Consider the following 16,499-nt stretch of genomic DNA (forward strand, 5'->3'; position numbering starts at 1 on the left):
TTTATCGAGTCTACTCTTTCTCCCCAAACACTTTAGCCTTCTCTAACCAAGAATACAGGACCTCCTTGGAGTTGTCCAGGCCTCAAATTGGGTGTCTTTCCAATTCCATTTCCTCACCTTAACCAATATCTTACCTACCTATCTCTAATCTAGAGCATCTTTCTCTCTCTCTCTTTTTTTTTCTTCTCTATCCTATTGCCATCCTGGTCTAAATCACCACTGTCTTTTGTTTGGATTATTGGAATACTCTTCTAACTTATCTCTATAACCTATTCTTTCTTTAGTGTAAATCAAAACACAGCATTTTTAAAGTTTAACTCTCCAAAGCTATCTGTTATACTTATAATAAAAATCTGAACTTATTTTGTGAACTTCAGGGCTCTGTGTGATTTGCCCCCATCTCTACAGCCATTGCCTCCAATTATACCTCTGACCTACCCATCACCCACCATGCCTTCTTTGGCCACAGTGGGTCTTTTGTTACATCTCTAACCCGCTCAAGTGCCATCCCGCCTTGGTCTCCGTGTTAGCTGATCCATGATCTGGAATGCTGTTTCTAATGGTCTGCAGCTGTATCTTGAATATTCAGATATTAGCTTCGGTGTACCTTCTTTAGAAGGGTTTTCCCTAGTCTCTGCAATTACAGCAGTAGTCAGGCTATTATTTTTTAATTGTTTCATTCATGGTACCCATCCTTATTCATCTGTTAATCTATATAATCTGTTTACATGTGTATATTAATTGTGTGTGTGTGTATGAGAGAAAGAGAGAGTGCACACACTTGTCCTGAGCCTAGAACTCAGGACCTGGTGCTCTCCCTAAGTTTTTTTGCTCAAGGTTAGCACTCTACCACTTGGACCATAGCTCCTATTCTGGGTCTTTAGCGGTTAGTTGGAGATAAAGAATCTCACAGACTTTTACTTCCTGGGTGGGCTTTGACCCATGATCTCATTTCTCAGCCTCCTGAGTAGTTAGGATTACAGGCTTGAGCTACTGACAGCCAATTTGTATAAAACCTTTTGGAGAAAGTGTCTGTCCTGTGTCTTGATGCCAAGAAAAATGCCTGTCCTGCAGTACACACTTGGCAAAATTATGAGTAATTTGTACTAAAAGAATTCTCTAGGAGCTGGGAATGTGGCCTAGTTGTAGTGTTTTCCTTGTACACATGAAGCCCTGGGTTCGATTCTTCAGCACCATATACACACAAAAAGCCAGAAGTGGCTTTGTTGGGTTTCTGTGGCCTTTGTTTCAACAAGACAGGAGCCAGGATGGTTCAAATGCAAGAGAAGGAACCAGTGAGTCCGTGGTGGCTTTCAATAATAAGTGTCAACTCATTTCCGTTAGGATGATAATGGATAATTGGATTTGAAAGTCATTTTTCACAGAACTGTTTGCAGATTACAGCCTGCAAATGGGCAGAACTATCAGTATAAATGTATAGGTGCTTCATGTGAATTGGATATTTAAGTGTGAATTTATGGCAGACCCTCTATATGGGAATTCTGTTATGTTGAAAAGATCTTGGCAAAGGAAGCCTGATATTGAACATAAGACTGTGTGAACGTGTGTGTATGAGTGTAACAGTTTAAAAAGCAATGCATTTCTATCACATCACATTACACATACATTTAATGTTTATTTTGATGCAAAGATATGTGAAATGAGTTGGAAATTGTTTTCTTTTTTTTTTTTCTAGATCCAGCGAGTAGGGAAGAAAAAAATTAGTGTCCTTCACAATCAACTATATTGCTGAATGAAGCTGCCTTTAAATAGCATGGATCTTTTTTTACTCTATTTTATTTTTAGTGGTACTGTAGTTTGAACTTGGGTCTTTGCACATAATAGCCAGATACTCCACACCACACCTCTTCCAGCTTTTTGCTGCTTAGTTAGTGTTAGAGTCTCACAGATTGGTCTACCTGGACTTGCTTTGAGCTGTGATCCTCAGAGTAGCGACAATTATAGGCATGTGCTACTGGCACCCAGCCAGAGCCTTGCTTTGTTAGATTGCTCAGCAAGTTATCTGTCCTTTTTGTTGCTCTATGCTTTGAAAAGGCATTAGCTATTTCTGAAGTCACAAAGCATTCTACTAGTAGAGAAGTCTGCCCTCTTTTATTCAGAGAGAGACAGTTGTGAAATCTCTTATTTTTTTAATGTGGTCTTAGGAAACAACATCATTTAATTTTTTTTTGTTACAATGAGTCTCAATTAATTGAAATACTCTTCACATATTCTTTAAATGGATAAAAGTTGGACATACTTACAGCCAGCTTAAGACGTTTTTAGATGTGAATTGTAGGAAGTGAATTCTGGATTCAGAATAGTTGTAAAACTGAGTTGTGCCAAGATTAAGGTGAACATCCAGAGGTGAGGCGTGAGTCCTGGTGCTGAGGTTTGTATCCCTGTCTCTTAACCATGGCCGCTTCACATCTGCATGAGGATAAGACATCCATGTCACAGTCTCCCCCTCCCCCCGCCCCAGGACAAAACAATATGTATTTTGAAGTATTTCAAAGTACTATGACTGATTCAGAAGAGTGTGTGTCAAAAGAGTCGGGTATGGAGTGGAATGCACTTATGAAACCAGATAGTAGGTCATAAATAAGATGTATAGAGAAAAAGAGGAAGAAGAGGTAGTATATACTATTCATTCTCTTACCTTCCCTGTGCTTTCTCTTATTAATCCTACCCTGTTTTCTTTTTGACATTTGTACTAGTAAGAGATTCAGCAGGAAACGTGGCATATTCTGACAGGACTGGGGAGAATTTTATATAGGGACTGTTTGCACAGAGATATAACAGATGTAGGTAGTAATGACTGGGAACAATGTACTGGAACATACAGTGGGCAGCTATATGTAGGAGACATTACCTGTAGCTGTGGCCTTTTGATAGGGTTAGGGGACATCTGTTGTGCCACTTCAGGGAGGAACTTGGGGAATAAATGAACTTTCTCTTTTTCTCTGCTCTTTGGCCTCTTATCTGCCATGGGCTTGAAAAACCCAAGCTGAAGACAGAAAACAAGAGAGCTATTGATGCATACCATACCTGTCAATCTCTTGGGGCACCACACAGGAGAAAGGATCCTTTAGTGTTCTGGCAGTAGGAAAATATCTAAAGTTTGTTTTTTTTTTCAGGGTGGGGGTGCTGGTCCTGGAGCTTGAACTCAGGTTCTAGATGATGTCCTTGAGCTTTTGTGCTCAAAACTAGTGCTGTACCCCTTAAGCCACAGCTCCACTTCCAGCTTTTTTGGTAGTTAATTAGAGATAAAACTCTCATGGATTTCCTGCCTAGACTGGCTTTGAATATAATTCTTAGATCTCAGCTTTCTGAGTAGCTAGGATTATCAGCCTGAGCCACCAGCGCCTAGCTAAAGGTGAGTTTTAAAAAATTGTTTTTCAATCTGGGCACCCATGGTTCACATTATAATTCTAGCTACACAGGAGGCTGAGATCTGAGGATTGTAGTTCTAAACTATTTCAGGCAGGAAAAATTGTGAGACTCTTATCTCCAGTTAACAAACAAAAAGTAGGAAGTAGACATGTACGCTCAAGTGATAGAGCTCCAGTATAGAGTGAAAAGAGCTAAGGGACCACTCTTAGGCCCTGTGTTCAAGCCCCCAAACCCCCCCCCCCACACACACACTTTTTTCTTTCCTCTTAGTTCTTCACCATTCATTCATTGGTCATGTATTCTGTCTACCTGAGAATCTGAATTGGTGTGATACCCAGCTGTGTTCTGTACCCTGTGGGTTGGTGACTAGGTCAAAATAAATGCCAAGTGTTAACTCTTTGTGCCTGATGTTATTTAAGTGAGACACATGCCAATCTAGTATATACTTCATTGGCTGCTTTTGGTTTACTTGTTTGAAATAGAGCATTACAGAGAAAACAGAGTCTTTATTCGGCCCACTGCCTAATTCTCTTTACTTTTTTTCATTAACTTCAGAAATGGAGATCTCATCTGTTTTCACTGTGGAACGAATGAGGAGATTGTGATTTGATGGTGTCTATAGGTGGGCCCTCAGGCTTACCTTTAGCTTGGGGAATATTAATAATAAACCAAGCCAAAAGCAATCTGAGTTTTCTTCTCACAGACTTTTAATTGCTGGGGAAATTAAAAATTTGGCTTATTCCTATAATTGTTGATTGCTAATACTATAGCTTTATTTCTGCTGGAGATGCTACCTCTCAAGTATTTTAGGTGTTGTTCTAGTATTCATAGCTGGGGTTATAAAACATTCATTTAAAACTCCTCTCTTCAGATTAATCTTGTTAAAGCCGCTAACAGCATTCACATTTCCATGTTACATTCATATTTGAAGGAATTCCAGGTTATCCTATTTAAAAAAGTCAGAGGAAAATTATAGAAGAATTGTCTACTATAAAATACTGGGATTAGGAATCATCTTCCTTGAAATTTTCTGAAAAGTCTTTGTTTACCAAGCCATCTGCAGTCATTTAAGAGTGCTTCGGTGAAAATGTAGTACCTATTTGAATTTTTAGTGATTGTTTATAAAGATAGTAATGAAATCCAACCATCAGAAAAACAAAATGAAGTTAGGACAGCTGTTGTATTTCTAGCTTTTGATTCTTTCTCCCTTTTTTTTTTTCTACCTTTCTTCTTTTCTCTTAGCCTTGTAGGGAGAAAAGGAGGAAAAGTTTTTCTTTTCTTCTATTGTCAATACTCAAATTGGCATTTTTATATTTGTCACATTGTTGGGGAAAAGCAAAAACATTTGTTTTAGAAATCATAAGGAGGGCTGGGGATATAGCCTAGTGGCAAGAGTGCCTGCCTCGGATACATGAGGCCCTAGGTTCGATTCCCCAGCACCACATATACAGAAAACGGCCAGAAGGGGCGCTGTGGCTCAAGTGGCAGAGTGCTAGCCTTGAGCGGGAAGAAGCCAGGGACAGTGCTCAGGCCCTGAGTCCAAGGCCCAGGACTGGCCAAAAAAAAAAAAAAAAAAAAAAGAAATCATAAGGAAATATAAAAGGGAATAAGAAAGAACAGTGAACAAGCCAGTTCCATTTAGAATGTCTTTAGATTCATAGTTTTAGATTGTAGAGGAAATATGTTTAATGACATTCAATGAAATGATCTTGTTTTTTCATCTTCTAATTGGCCACTATACCTGTGTATAGGAACTATCTTCTGGCTATGGTAACAGAAAAGCAATATTGAAGGTGGGGAAAATGAGACAGAATGGAAGAAAAAAAATCTTGACTACAATAAATTTTTGTGTTGCCTTATTATGAATGGTTGGAGAAAAGAGTCATTCAAGCTTTCCTAATTCGGTTATTCCTCAGAATAATTTAGCCAACTAGGGACCCTTAGAAAAAACTACAATGGGCTTGCTGTCTAGAAAAAATGGCTTTTTCTTGCTTTATCAGAATATTGTGCTCTTCTTATCCTATTTCAAAACTAGGAAAAGTCTAGAAATACCCCCCCCCCCATTTCTCTGAATAGCATCTGTGTTATGCGTTGTCATTTCCAAATCCAAACCAAGCAATCCAGAGTCCTACAAGTAGTTCAAGTGTTGCCTTGGGAAGAAAGCTGTATCAAGTTTGTATTATTTTCAAAAGATGCTGTTGCTAATGTTTCTTACAAGATACATGGCTACAGATCACTGTCAGAGTTCTATGGTGAGTGGCGTCCAAATTAGTTACAAGGTTTTGCTTTGTTTTTTAGTTAAGCTGCCTTTGAATCCATCTAATTTTGCCAAGTGACATTCCCCCTTTCAGTGATTATTCTTTCATTTGTTGTTTTGGGTACATCAGAGCTGAGCTACTCTCTAGTTTGGTTATCTGGGAGACTAAGAAAGTGCTGTGATCTAACGCGCTGCTGTTGTCCATATTTCAGGGACAGGAGAGAGTGGCAAGAGTACTTTTATCAAGCAGATGAGGATCATCCATGGGTCAGGATACTCTGATGAAGACAAAAGGGGCTTCACCAAACTGGTTTATCAGAACATCTTCACGGCCATGCAGGCCATGATCAGAGCTATGGACACACTCAAGATCCCATACAAGTATGAACACAATAAGGTAGGTGGGACTCTCTATGTAAATAATTGGCAAAGCGGCCTGCAGTAGCCATAGGAATGCTCTCTTAGTATGTTTGGAATGCACAATGGGTATTTGAAATTTACCTTTTTCATCTTCTCACAAATAGAGTTTCAGTGGCCAACCAAAGGTTTATAAGAAGACAGTCATACCCATAAAAATTTAGGATAGTGTTTTAGTGATGTCAGTATAAGACATAAGTGGATATTTAATGATAAAAATACAGAGATTTAAAGTTTAGACTATATTGAATATTGTATTAATTAGATAGTTTCTAAAGACCAAACAAATTGGCCATAGCGCACGAATTCAAAGATCTGGCAGTCTTGTTCTTCATTGGAAGAAGAACATACTACCTCTAAGTCTGTTCTGTCTGGTTTAATTTTGAATTTCATGACTTCCTTTTAGTAGTGCCACAGGCTTCATTTTATGTCAAAATCATCCCATCTGTCACTTTCACTAGCCCTTCCAGCATATTTCATTGCAATTGTGTTAAAGTGTAATACAAGCATATGTACATACTTGGAAATTATTAGGGAAAAATAATATAAATTTCTAGATTTTTAAAAAATAAGTAAACTCATACTGAGTTTATTTAACTATGAGTTGAAATTGAAAACTACAATTTTTCTATTTCATAGTTGAAATAGAAAGATACTTCTATTCCCCTACCCAATGGAATCAGAGTTGAAGTTGCTTGCTCTCCAAGTATTACAGAGATAAGGTACCAAACAAGGCTGGTGCATCTGAGGGTAATTTCCTGTTAGAATTTATGCTGCTGGTGCTGTCCAAAAAGCTTGAAGGCTAGGATTGGTGCTACACGGGCCTGACAGCCATTTCTGAGGCCCTCAGCCTGAGGGGAGAGAAATCTATTTTCATTTTTTAAAAATGTCTTTAGAGGGGCTGGGGATATAGCCTAGTGGCAAGAGTGCCTGCCTCGGATACAGGAGGCCCTAGGTTCGATTCCCCAGCACCACATATACAGAAAACGGCCAGAAGCGGCGCTGTGGCTCAAGTGCCAGAGTGCTAGCCTTGAGCGGGAAGAAGCCAGGGACAGTGCTCAGGCCCTGAGTCCAAGGCCCAGGACTGGCAAAAAAAAAAAAAAAAAAAAAAAATGTCTTTAGAGCTTTCTTCCCTTTCCCTTAATCTGTACAAGGCCAATATATATACATTTCTCATTGGACTCAGTCTTTGCTCCCTTAGGTCTTTATGCTTATAGTAAGATTCCGTATTGGTTGTCAAAATACTGTCTATACTGCCTACTTTGTACTTGATATTATTTTAGAACATGCAATAACAACTTTTATGCTCTCAATACGTGTGTGTGTGTACACACATGTGCACACACCTACAGGTCCTTTGTACTTGATATTATTTTAGAACATGCAATAACAACTTTTATGCTCTCAGTACGTGTGTGTGTGTACACACATGTGCACACACCTGCAGGTCCTGGGATTTGAACTCAGGGCTTGGGCACTCATTGCTCATGAGCTTTTGTGTTCAAGGCTAGTGCTCTACTACTTGAGCCACAGCTCAACTTCTTACTTTCTGGGTGATTAACTGGTAAGTAGAGTCTTGTGGACTTTTTTGCTTGTGCTGGTTTTGAACCTTGATCCTGAGATCCCTTTCCCTCAGTCTGTGGGCCTCAGGGTTCGGTCCTTAGAATTCTGTCAGCCAGGGTTCTCTCTGCTTTTGAGCAACATAAGCCAGTGAAGGCTAACTGAAGGCTAACTTTAAGTAGGGAGAGAGTTTATGAGAATGTGAGTTCACAGAGAACTGAAGAGAAGCTGAAGAACTCTCTTTGAAACCAGAGTGGTGAGAGTATGAACTCTGACCAATTTCAATTTCAGTTTTCTGTCATTCACTTAACAGTCAAGTTCCTGGGAAAAAGTGTATCCAGTGTAGCCTGGACTCTATGCCAGCCAGTTCTTTGGACTGGGGCAGACTGGACAATGTGACTGACAGTCCCTGGGGAAAATCTGGGTACAGTTAATGGAAGAAGGGTAATGATGCTGGCATAAAACACAAATCTCTAATGCAAAAACACACAATTTATAACATAAAGTGACATGTGAATACTCTATGGAAGAAAGTGCTCCAGATTAACTTAATATTTGTCCTAAAATACGTTTTATTCTAGGGCGAGGAGGATTATAGGACATGATTTAGTAACAGTCACATAAAGAAGTATATAACTTAGAGCCCAAGTATTAAATTTCTGAGCAACCTTTATATTGTTACATTTACTATTTAAACCTCATTTTTAAATACTTTTAGCCTAAATATCATCATCTGTAGAAGGGGGCAAATAAAAATAAAGTTATTGCCTGTTGCCAGTAGCTTACACCTGTAATTCTAGCTACTCAGGAGGCTGAGATCTAAGGACTGTAGTTTGAATGGAGTCTGGGCAGGAAAGTCCATGAAACTCTTATCTCCAACTAACCACCAAAAAACTGGATGTGAAGCTGTGGACACACACACACACACACACACACACACACACACGGAAAAAAAAAACTTTCAAGAGTTAAGCTGATAATATATGACAATATCTTGTAAATGACTTTTGAAAGTTATCATAAGATGAATTATCTTTATTAATAATAGAACAAACAGAAAATAACTCAAAATGCCATGAGTGGATTTAGGAAGCATCTAAGGAAAACTTTCCTCAAAGGGGCAGTCAGTGAAATAGGATACCATGGAAGGCAGGAAAAAAACTCCTTATCTGGATGTACTAAAAAATAGAAAGTATTTTTAACATAAGAAATTCTTTAAAGAAAGTTTGCTAAAATAGAGTAAGGGATAGATGAGACAACTTCTGAAATTCTTTCCGTACTAATTTTCCTCATGCTGATACTTCTGTTCCAAAACTACCAAAAAGAAAATTGTGGCTAAAATTATTTTTTTTTTACAGTTTAAAAATTCAGCTTCTACTTTTCTTGAACTTTTATCTATTCTAGAAAACTAAAAAAAGAAAAATAAACAACAGATTCTTTTGAACTATAGTCTCAAGCCCAGAGGAGAATTTTTCTTTCCTTGCATCTAAGTTGCTTAAGTAATGACAACATTCACATCTCTTTAGGGGGTCCTTAGTGTTCAGGTGCAGGCTATGTGGGGTTGTTGGTGACACTGATTTTAATTGCATTGTTGGCTACTCAGTACCAAAGCAGCCTTCTACTCTGTTTCTGCAAATCTTTGAGCATTTTCCAGCTTTTCAAAACATAAATAGTAAAAGAATGAAGGGACTTTTCATAACCAATTGTATTAATGACTTTGCTTTATAGTGAGTTTTCATTTTGAGCAGTAGAAGTCATACAGTTTTGGCTTTCTGCTCTAAGGCTGCATATGAACTGAATTTATTCAGTTAAGTACCCTAATATTTAAAGGTTCTTTCCAGGAAGAACTTTTGACTAGCAGGTCGATTTCCCAGGGTAAATACAAATAATTTTTTTTATTGTTTTCCCTAATACACGCATCTTCCTTTTTCTTGAAGCCTCAAATTGTTTGTATATTTAGGCTATATTAGCTATATAACTCTGGCACAAGGACTCATTTTTCCTGGATTAATGACATGGCATTGAAAAATGCCTTACCTCATTTTTGAAGGGCAATTGAGCTACTGTGTGGCTTCATTATCGTTCATGTAGACATGTTCTTTCTCAAGATAACCTTTCACTTACAAGAGAAGAAGCTGGCCTCTGAGTGCCATGGGGATCTGACAACTTCCTTTTGAGCTGGGCTGACACTGGGCTGTACTACCCTGATTTGGCTGACTTGGCCCCTGAATCCTTCCTGTTTTCCATCTTCATTGTCTGAGATAGCAGGTTCACCTGGATTTTCTTTCTTCATTGGGTGATTTTCCATTGTGGAAAGAGCATTTTATGTGGCTAATGTGAGAGCTAAAGCTAATGTAAGAGGACAATGAAAGCTGGTTTCACTTTTTTATTACTAGAATACTTTGAGTCTATGTAAAGGCTATATTTGTTTGTGTGTGATGCAGATAATAGGAAGCAGATCTTTTGAGAACCAGGGAAAGTTGAGTGTATACACGCTATAGGCACAGACTTGTATCTGATGTTCTTGTTTATTAGCAGTGAGCTTTGGATATTGCCCTACACTACTCAGTGTAGAGTAAAACTGGTGGAAGATGACCAGCATTCTCACCATAGTGTACATAAGTGAATCCTGTGTTTAGATAGTGTTTCCTTAGCATATTCTTTGATGTCTGTCTCCATTATAAGAGCCCAGCATACACAGAAGAAGAAACTCATTTCCCCTCATCTTCAGCTCATCTACAACTTTCCACATTCACAGGTCAGGTCATCTTAAGCTAGTCTGCATAGTTTAAAATAGAATGACAGGAAGAATTTTAACACTTGAGTGCCAAGATTGAGGCTTTATTATTATTTAAACCTTGAGCAATATTTGACACAGAATTCTACTCTGTTAAATGAATGAACAGATGTACATTTGTTTACTGTGACATTTTCTTTTTAAATACAATGTGGTGCACTACGTATGATCCCAGTTTTTAGAGTCCTGCACAACTTGATTTGAAACCTAATTCTACAACAGAAATGTCATTTGATACTGAGAATATTAGTCTGTGTGAATTCAGTTCTTCATATATAAAATTGTGGAGATTATAATCCCTATAAGAATTTCATCATGTAGTCTATGAAAAAGGTGCCAATGCTTGCCACTGTTAACTGGAGATAATGCTCTTTCATTTAATCATTCCACTGTTTTATACTAAGTACCTTCTCTCTTTTGGTCAACAGACCTATTTGACTGATTTTAGAAAGAAAAATACAATGATAATCTCTTACAGGATTTTTGCTGACATGACCAAATACATAGAAAAACTCTGTTTTTAGCAACTTGTCTTTGAACTGCTGTCACTCCTCACACTGACCTGAGCAAGAAGTCTAGGGACTGGATGGCCACTGTCTAAAACACATGTGGCATAGTTTAACACATTTTAGTTTTAAGTTATGAAACTGGTCATGTGGCTGTTCTTGGTTAACTTTTGGCAAAACATCAGATGAATATTTTCCTTGTTCTTTAAAACCAATGAATGCATGATTTTCCTCTTTAATTTTAAGACACTGCATGTATTTTCAATTAGTGAGGCAGAATATACTTATTGGATCCAAGAGAAGTGAAGGCTTACTGAAGATGGAGCAAGGGTCTGAGAAATACTCTCACTTTCCCTTCTCATGCTCATGCTGAGTAGTAACTCCAGTGCTGGACTCATTGCTTTTGTAGAAAGCTAGTGCAGGGCTTGCTAGTACTTGGCAAAGCAACAGTTTTGTTTATCAAAATATTATGTATCAGGCCCAAGATCTTATTTCTAAATAACTAGTATTATTTATTCTTCTCCACCATTTCTTCCTTCGTTTCTCAGTTATCTTGAGTGTTTTTCACAGTGAAAATAATTCTTTTCACTTTGTCATTTATTACATAGATCTCAAGACCCAGTGTCAGATCAAGACTGTACTAGGAGTTCAGAAACTTCCCTGGCTCCTTAACAAGGATCTCTCCTTGGGAAGTTGTGTGATTAAACAACCATGCTTTAAAATAATGTGTTGTAAAAATACTTGTGACTTTCATACTTACGTGTTTATCCAAGTATGACTATCAGCTTGGAAAATGTATTTAAGAATAAGTTTGGTGTTACATTATATAGTATGCTTTCATCCTAAGGGAAATAAAGGTTGTCCTTAAAGGTTGATTATTAATTTTAATTGGCAGCAGTCTAAGTTTGTATTTTGATCAAATTTATTCTCCTAATTTTGTGTTTTTTAAAGTGAACTTGCTAAGAAGATACCTTTAAGTTCTTGCCACCACTATTTTGTAAGACAATTATGCAATTTTCTTACAATCTTGTATTTGTTTAAAATGAAAAGCCACTTACTGCTGAGAAACTTGATACCACACTGAGTTGCATAATAGTAGCAGCCTGGTTAGGAGGTTTTTCTGCCTCTTTCAAAAGGCCCATTTCCTCTATGGTTTAAAAAAATATATATATATGTACATATATATGTATACGTATATATGTGTATATGTATATATGTGTGTATATGTACATATATACGTACATATATACACATACATATATGTATATATATATAATGGCTTGGAGATTGAAAGAATGCACCTAGTGTCTTAGTCATTAGCCAGTCTGGAATGTAGTGAAAAGTCCTTGAAGACTGCTATATGTGGTGGGAGTTTACCCTGAAGGTGAACAGTCTTTATGTGCTTTTGAGAATACCCATCTAGCATTTGCTCTCTTGATCTTTCTTATCTGTTTTACTTCCTGACTTCTAAAGGCAATGAGATGAGAGCATGTAGCTATTTGTAATTCCGCCAAACTCTCACTAAAGTTGAGTGGTAAAATGTTTTTGAATTCAGTTATCTTTCAACTGACCTTCATCCTATATTCCACATCACTTCAGGAATTTTAGTGTTATCCGTGCTGTCCATAGTTTTAGGAATTTTGGCCATAGCACATTTTGGCCTGGAACAATGTCAGAATGCAGACCCCTCTTCACTTTCAAGTATGTAGGATTGGTATAAAATGACCAACACTACATACTTTGTAGATGTTTTCTGTGGAACTTGTGTACTTTGTACCCAGCAATGAGGGAAAGTGGTGTCTGGAAGAAGGGTTGGCTTTTTATACACTATCTTTTCTTTCATTCCTATCTGCAAATGGGACTTATTTTTCTAATAGGCACAGAAGGTGCTGTGCAGTCTATTGGCACTTGGAGTCATTCAACCTGAATGTGAAGTTGGGAACACTGATTTTGAATTTCAGAACAGTGCTTCTGAATCTTTCATGTGAGAACAAATCACTTGGGGAGAGGGGGGGAAAGTCTTGTTAAAATGTATATTTCAGTGGATCAGAAATTGGCCTGAGATTCTGCTTTTTTTTAACAAGGTGATCCTGAATCTGCCTGGAGTACAATTCATCTATATAAGACATCAAGTACATTACTTAAATTTTCTGCACTATGCCTTCCTTATCTGAAAAGTGAGGATAGTGCTATGACACTCACTTTATGTATTTGATGTGAGCATTACTGAGAAAATACAGATGCAAAGCTTTGGAACAATAACATCAGCATCAGTACAGTAACTAGCCACTAAATAGATGGTGGCTGAAAGGACTGGGTCAGGAGTTATGTACAGGCCTTTGGGTAATGACTAGTATTTGAAGGGAAATTGCTGATTGTTTACAGATACAGAAAAAGTAGGATCCAAGTATGAGACATGGGTTTCCACTTAGCAGGAACAACAGTATTTTCTTAAAACGGTAGGCTTGCTTTTGATAGAACCCGATATCTAGAATGTAATCAAAGGTAGAGACTCTGAAAGAGTTCATGGACTGTGGGTAATGCTGAGAATAGGGAGCAATAGTTTGTCACTGATAGTCCATATGTCTTCAGGTTTTTGCAAGGTAGGAGGGTGCAATAAGTCCAATAATGGAAAAGGAAGGAGGTGAAAGAAGGAAAGGTGAGAAAGACCACTTTCATACCTAACCCAGTATCAGAATTTTCCTTCAATGTACCCCCAAAGTGTGAGGGAGGTAGTAGTTTACCAGTTTTGCAGATAAAAACTGGTTTACCATCAAACCACTCAATTTGTAAGTTTATGAGGCATGATTTAAAAACTAGAGTTGGAACTTCTTGATGCTCAGCAGTGCCTTGGGCTTGACTTCACAAACACCTTTGACACCGAGGATACCCACATACAGATATCTTGTGGAGGTAATCGAAGCCAACCCAACTATATGTGGTTGTTACCAACCAAGAGACGACTTTGGAAGTTTTTTCTGTGTGCAGAGTCTGAAATGATTTTTCTTAAGCCTGAGGCTTGGCTCTTCTTAGGAGGTAGGAAGTGAGGCTTAATTACTATGCAGATACTTGAATCTAGTGACCAGGGACCTTAATCGGTGCATCTTGGATGCCTTTGAAAAAGAGTAGCCCGATCTTTATTTTAATTGCCTTAGTTTAACATTAGTACTAATCATAGGAATGATATTGTCATTGTTAATAAAGGTAATTCTTGTTATAATTGTAGTACAGATAATTGTAATGATTTCTCTTAGTGGAACTATTATGAATGTTCTCAAACTCCACTGCCTGATGTGAATAGTTGACATTCTGTGTTCAGTGAATGAGGAACTTTTGGCCTTATCATCCTGAATATCTGACTATATTGTATTTTTTTCCTAGTAGAGAATAAGCACTTGAAATAAGGGCTATTCTTTACTTTTGAACACAGATAAGGAAGTGAAAGTAGTTTTCTTTTCTTGAACAATAGAAAACCACAGACAAACTGAAAATGTTCTTTTGATAGACCACTGCTTTATCACTTATCATATTTTACATTTCATTTCCTTACACTTGTGGGTGTGTCTTTTCTCTTTGAAACAAGCCTATGAACAGCCTAGATGCTTCGATAGAGGTCCTATTTGAAATGTAGTTCTGCAGTCATAAAGAATGTGAGGCTGAACCAATTTGACTCATACCCAGAGAATTGCTAATTATTTAACCTAAACACTAATGATTGTAAACCTTGTTCTTACAGTGTAAGAAAGTATAAACTTCTATCTGCACCACTGCACATACCCCTTTGTGTTCTCAAAATTGATTATTTATGGTCTCTGTAGTCAGCTGTTGGCTACACTGAACACCAAAGTATGTCAAGCTTTCCATGCAAGTAGAAGCAGCATATATAATTAATTTCCCACAAACTTGGTTTAAGAAAATATTCTTTTCAGGCAAAGGAAATTGGCTTTGTTTTGATCAGCAAATCCGACCTAGCTTGCTGAAAAACCAAACTACCTAAATTTGGAAAATAAAAAAAATTATCTGATCTCTGTCCTTATAAGGGCATTTACAATTTGACTTCCACTTGAACATGATTTAACAAGATTTTGTGTTGTGTTTGGCTTTGTTTGATGGTTCCTTGAAGCATGGGAAATTTGTGATGCTTGGCTCTAGGTGTGAAGGAGCAGAGATACAAGCTTTTAGTTGACCTTTCAGAAGTCACATGTAACCCTAGTGCTGCAGTTATTTAGAAAATTGCTGAATCATTTTTAGACATTGCTTTCAATCCTTAAAAATAAGCACTACAAGACACATTCATTTATGCTTTAATGATAGATTTGGAGTAGAAAGAACAGCATCAGAAATCATTCCATTTCCCACCCCTGTCATTGGCTGCCCCTAAATCAGGTGGGATCTGAGTGCAAGAGTCACTTTTAGCCATTGGGGAAGAACATTATCATTGAATGAAAGCCCTATACTTACTGAGTCCCTGGTCCCCCCAGATATCCTAGGAGCTTAGTGTTCTATTCACCTCTTCACCCTCTCTCTACCATCTTCTTCCTTCTGTGAAAGGAAACTGAGGCTTTGCAAGGTGAAATAATACTTGAGTATTAGAGTGGTTATGATATATCTACAGAACCTAACATGCAGGGTGCCTGCCTCTAGAGTGCAGGCTTTCTTTAGGTATCTCAGAACTCTGTGTGCTTTGTGGCCTGAATTCTCACATCTACTTATACAGTGTAGGTTTCTCAAACATCAGTCTCTCATTCAGAAGTTCCTGGTCCTACTACTTTTACTTGACCCCTTTTCTTATGACCTCAGACAATCATGTTCATGGAACCTTCTAGCACCTGTCCCAGTTAGCTGCAATTCTGACTACTACTTGATTCCTTTCTTGCTTGTTTCTATCTATACACCAGTATGTCTGCCTAGAGACTGGTGATAGTTACTAGTTTTACTTCCTCCTATGGCCTGGGCCAAATTGCAAAATAATTAAAGCAGAAGCTCCAAGATTTTATTTAAGTGAAGAAAAGAAGGCTATGTAATAGGATAACTAAGTTACTATGGCTCCTGGTAAAGAAGCACTTTTGTACCATGTGAGCCATCAGAGCAAGACTAGGTAACATTTTACAGTCTTTACTCAAGTTTATCCTGTTTATTTTCCCCAAGTCAGTAGATAGTCATCATTCATCGGTATTTAATTTTTTTTTTTATCGTTGATTGTGGGGTTTGCACTATGTCCCTGTGCTCTTTTTGGTCAAGGTAGTACTCTAGCACTTTGAGCCACAGCAGCACTTCTGGTTTTCTGGTGATTAATTGGAGACAAGAGTCTCACGGACTTTCCTGCCAGGGCTGGCTTTGAACCACAGTCAGGTGTGAGCCACCAGCGTCTGGCTTCATCAGTGTTTTTGTTAACACCATTTAGAGATCTAGGATCAGAACTCAGCAAAGATAATACTTGGGGAGTTATTGATTTTATTAGATTTATTTCTGTTTTCATTATTTTAACTTTTCTTTTTTTCCTTTCTTATAAGTTAAAAGTAAACATTTTAGCTGATGTATCAAGTCAGACCAAGAAACTCATTTCATC

The 16,499-nt window shown here is 37.8% G+C and overlaps 1 protein-coding gene across 1 annotated transcript in view; it reads left to right on the forward strand.

Moving 5' to 3' along the window:
- Positions 1-16,499, forward strand: part of Gnaq (G protein subunit alpha q) — a 271,646-nt gene that overhangs the window by 91,418 nt on the left and 163,729 nt on the right. The window contains exon 2 of the mRNA XM_048332041.1: positions 5,863-6,047. Coding sequence (XP_048187998.1) covers positions 5,863-6,047 — 185 coding nt within the window. The remainder of the gene's footprint in view (positions 1-5,862; positions 6,048-16,499) is intronic.

This window comes from Perognathus longimembris, chromosome 1 (genome assembly GCF_023159225.1).
Source record: "Perognathus longimembris pacificus isolate PPM17 chromosome 1, ASM2315922v1, whole genome shotgun sequence".
Lineage (NCBI taxonomy): Eukaryota > Metazoa > Chordata > Mammalia > Rodentia > Heteromyidae > Perognathus > Perognathus longimembris.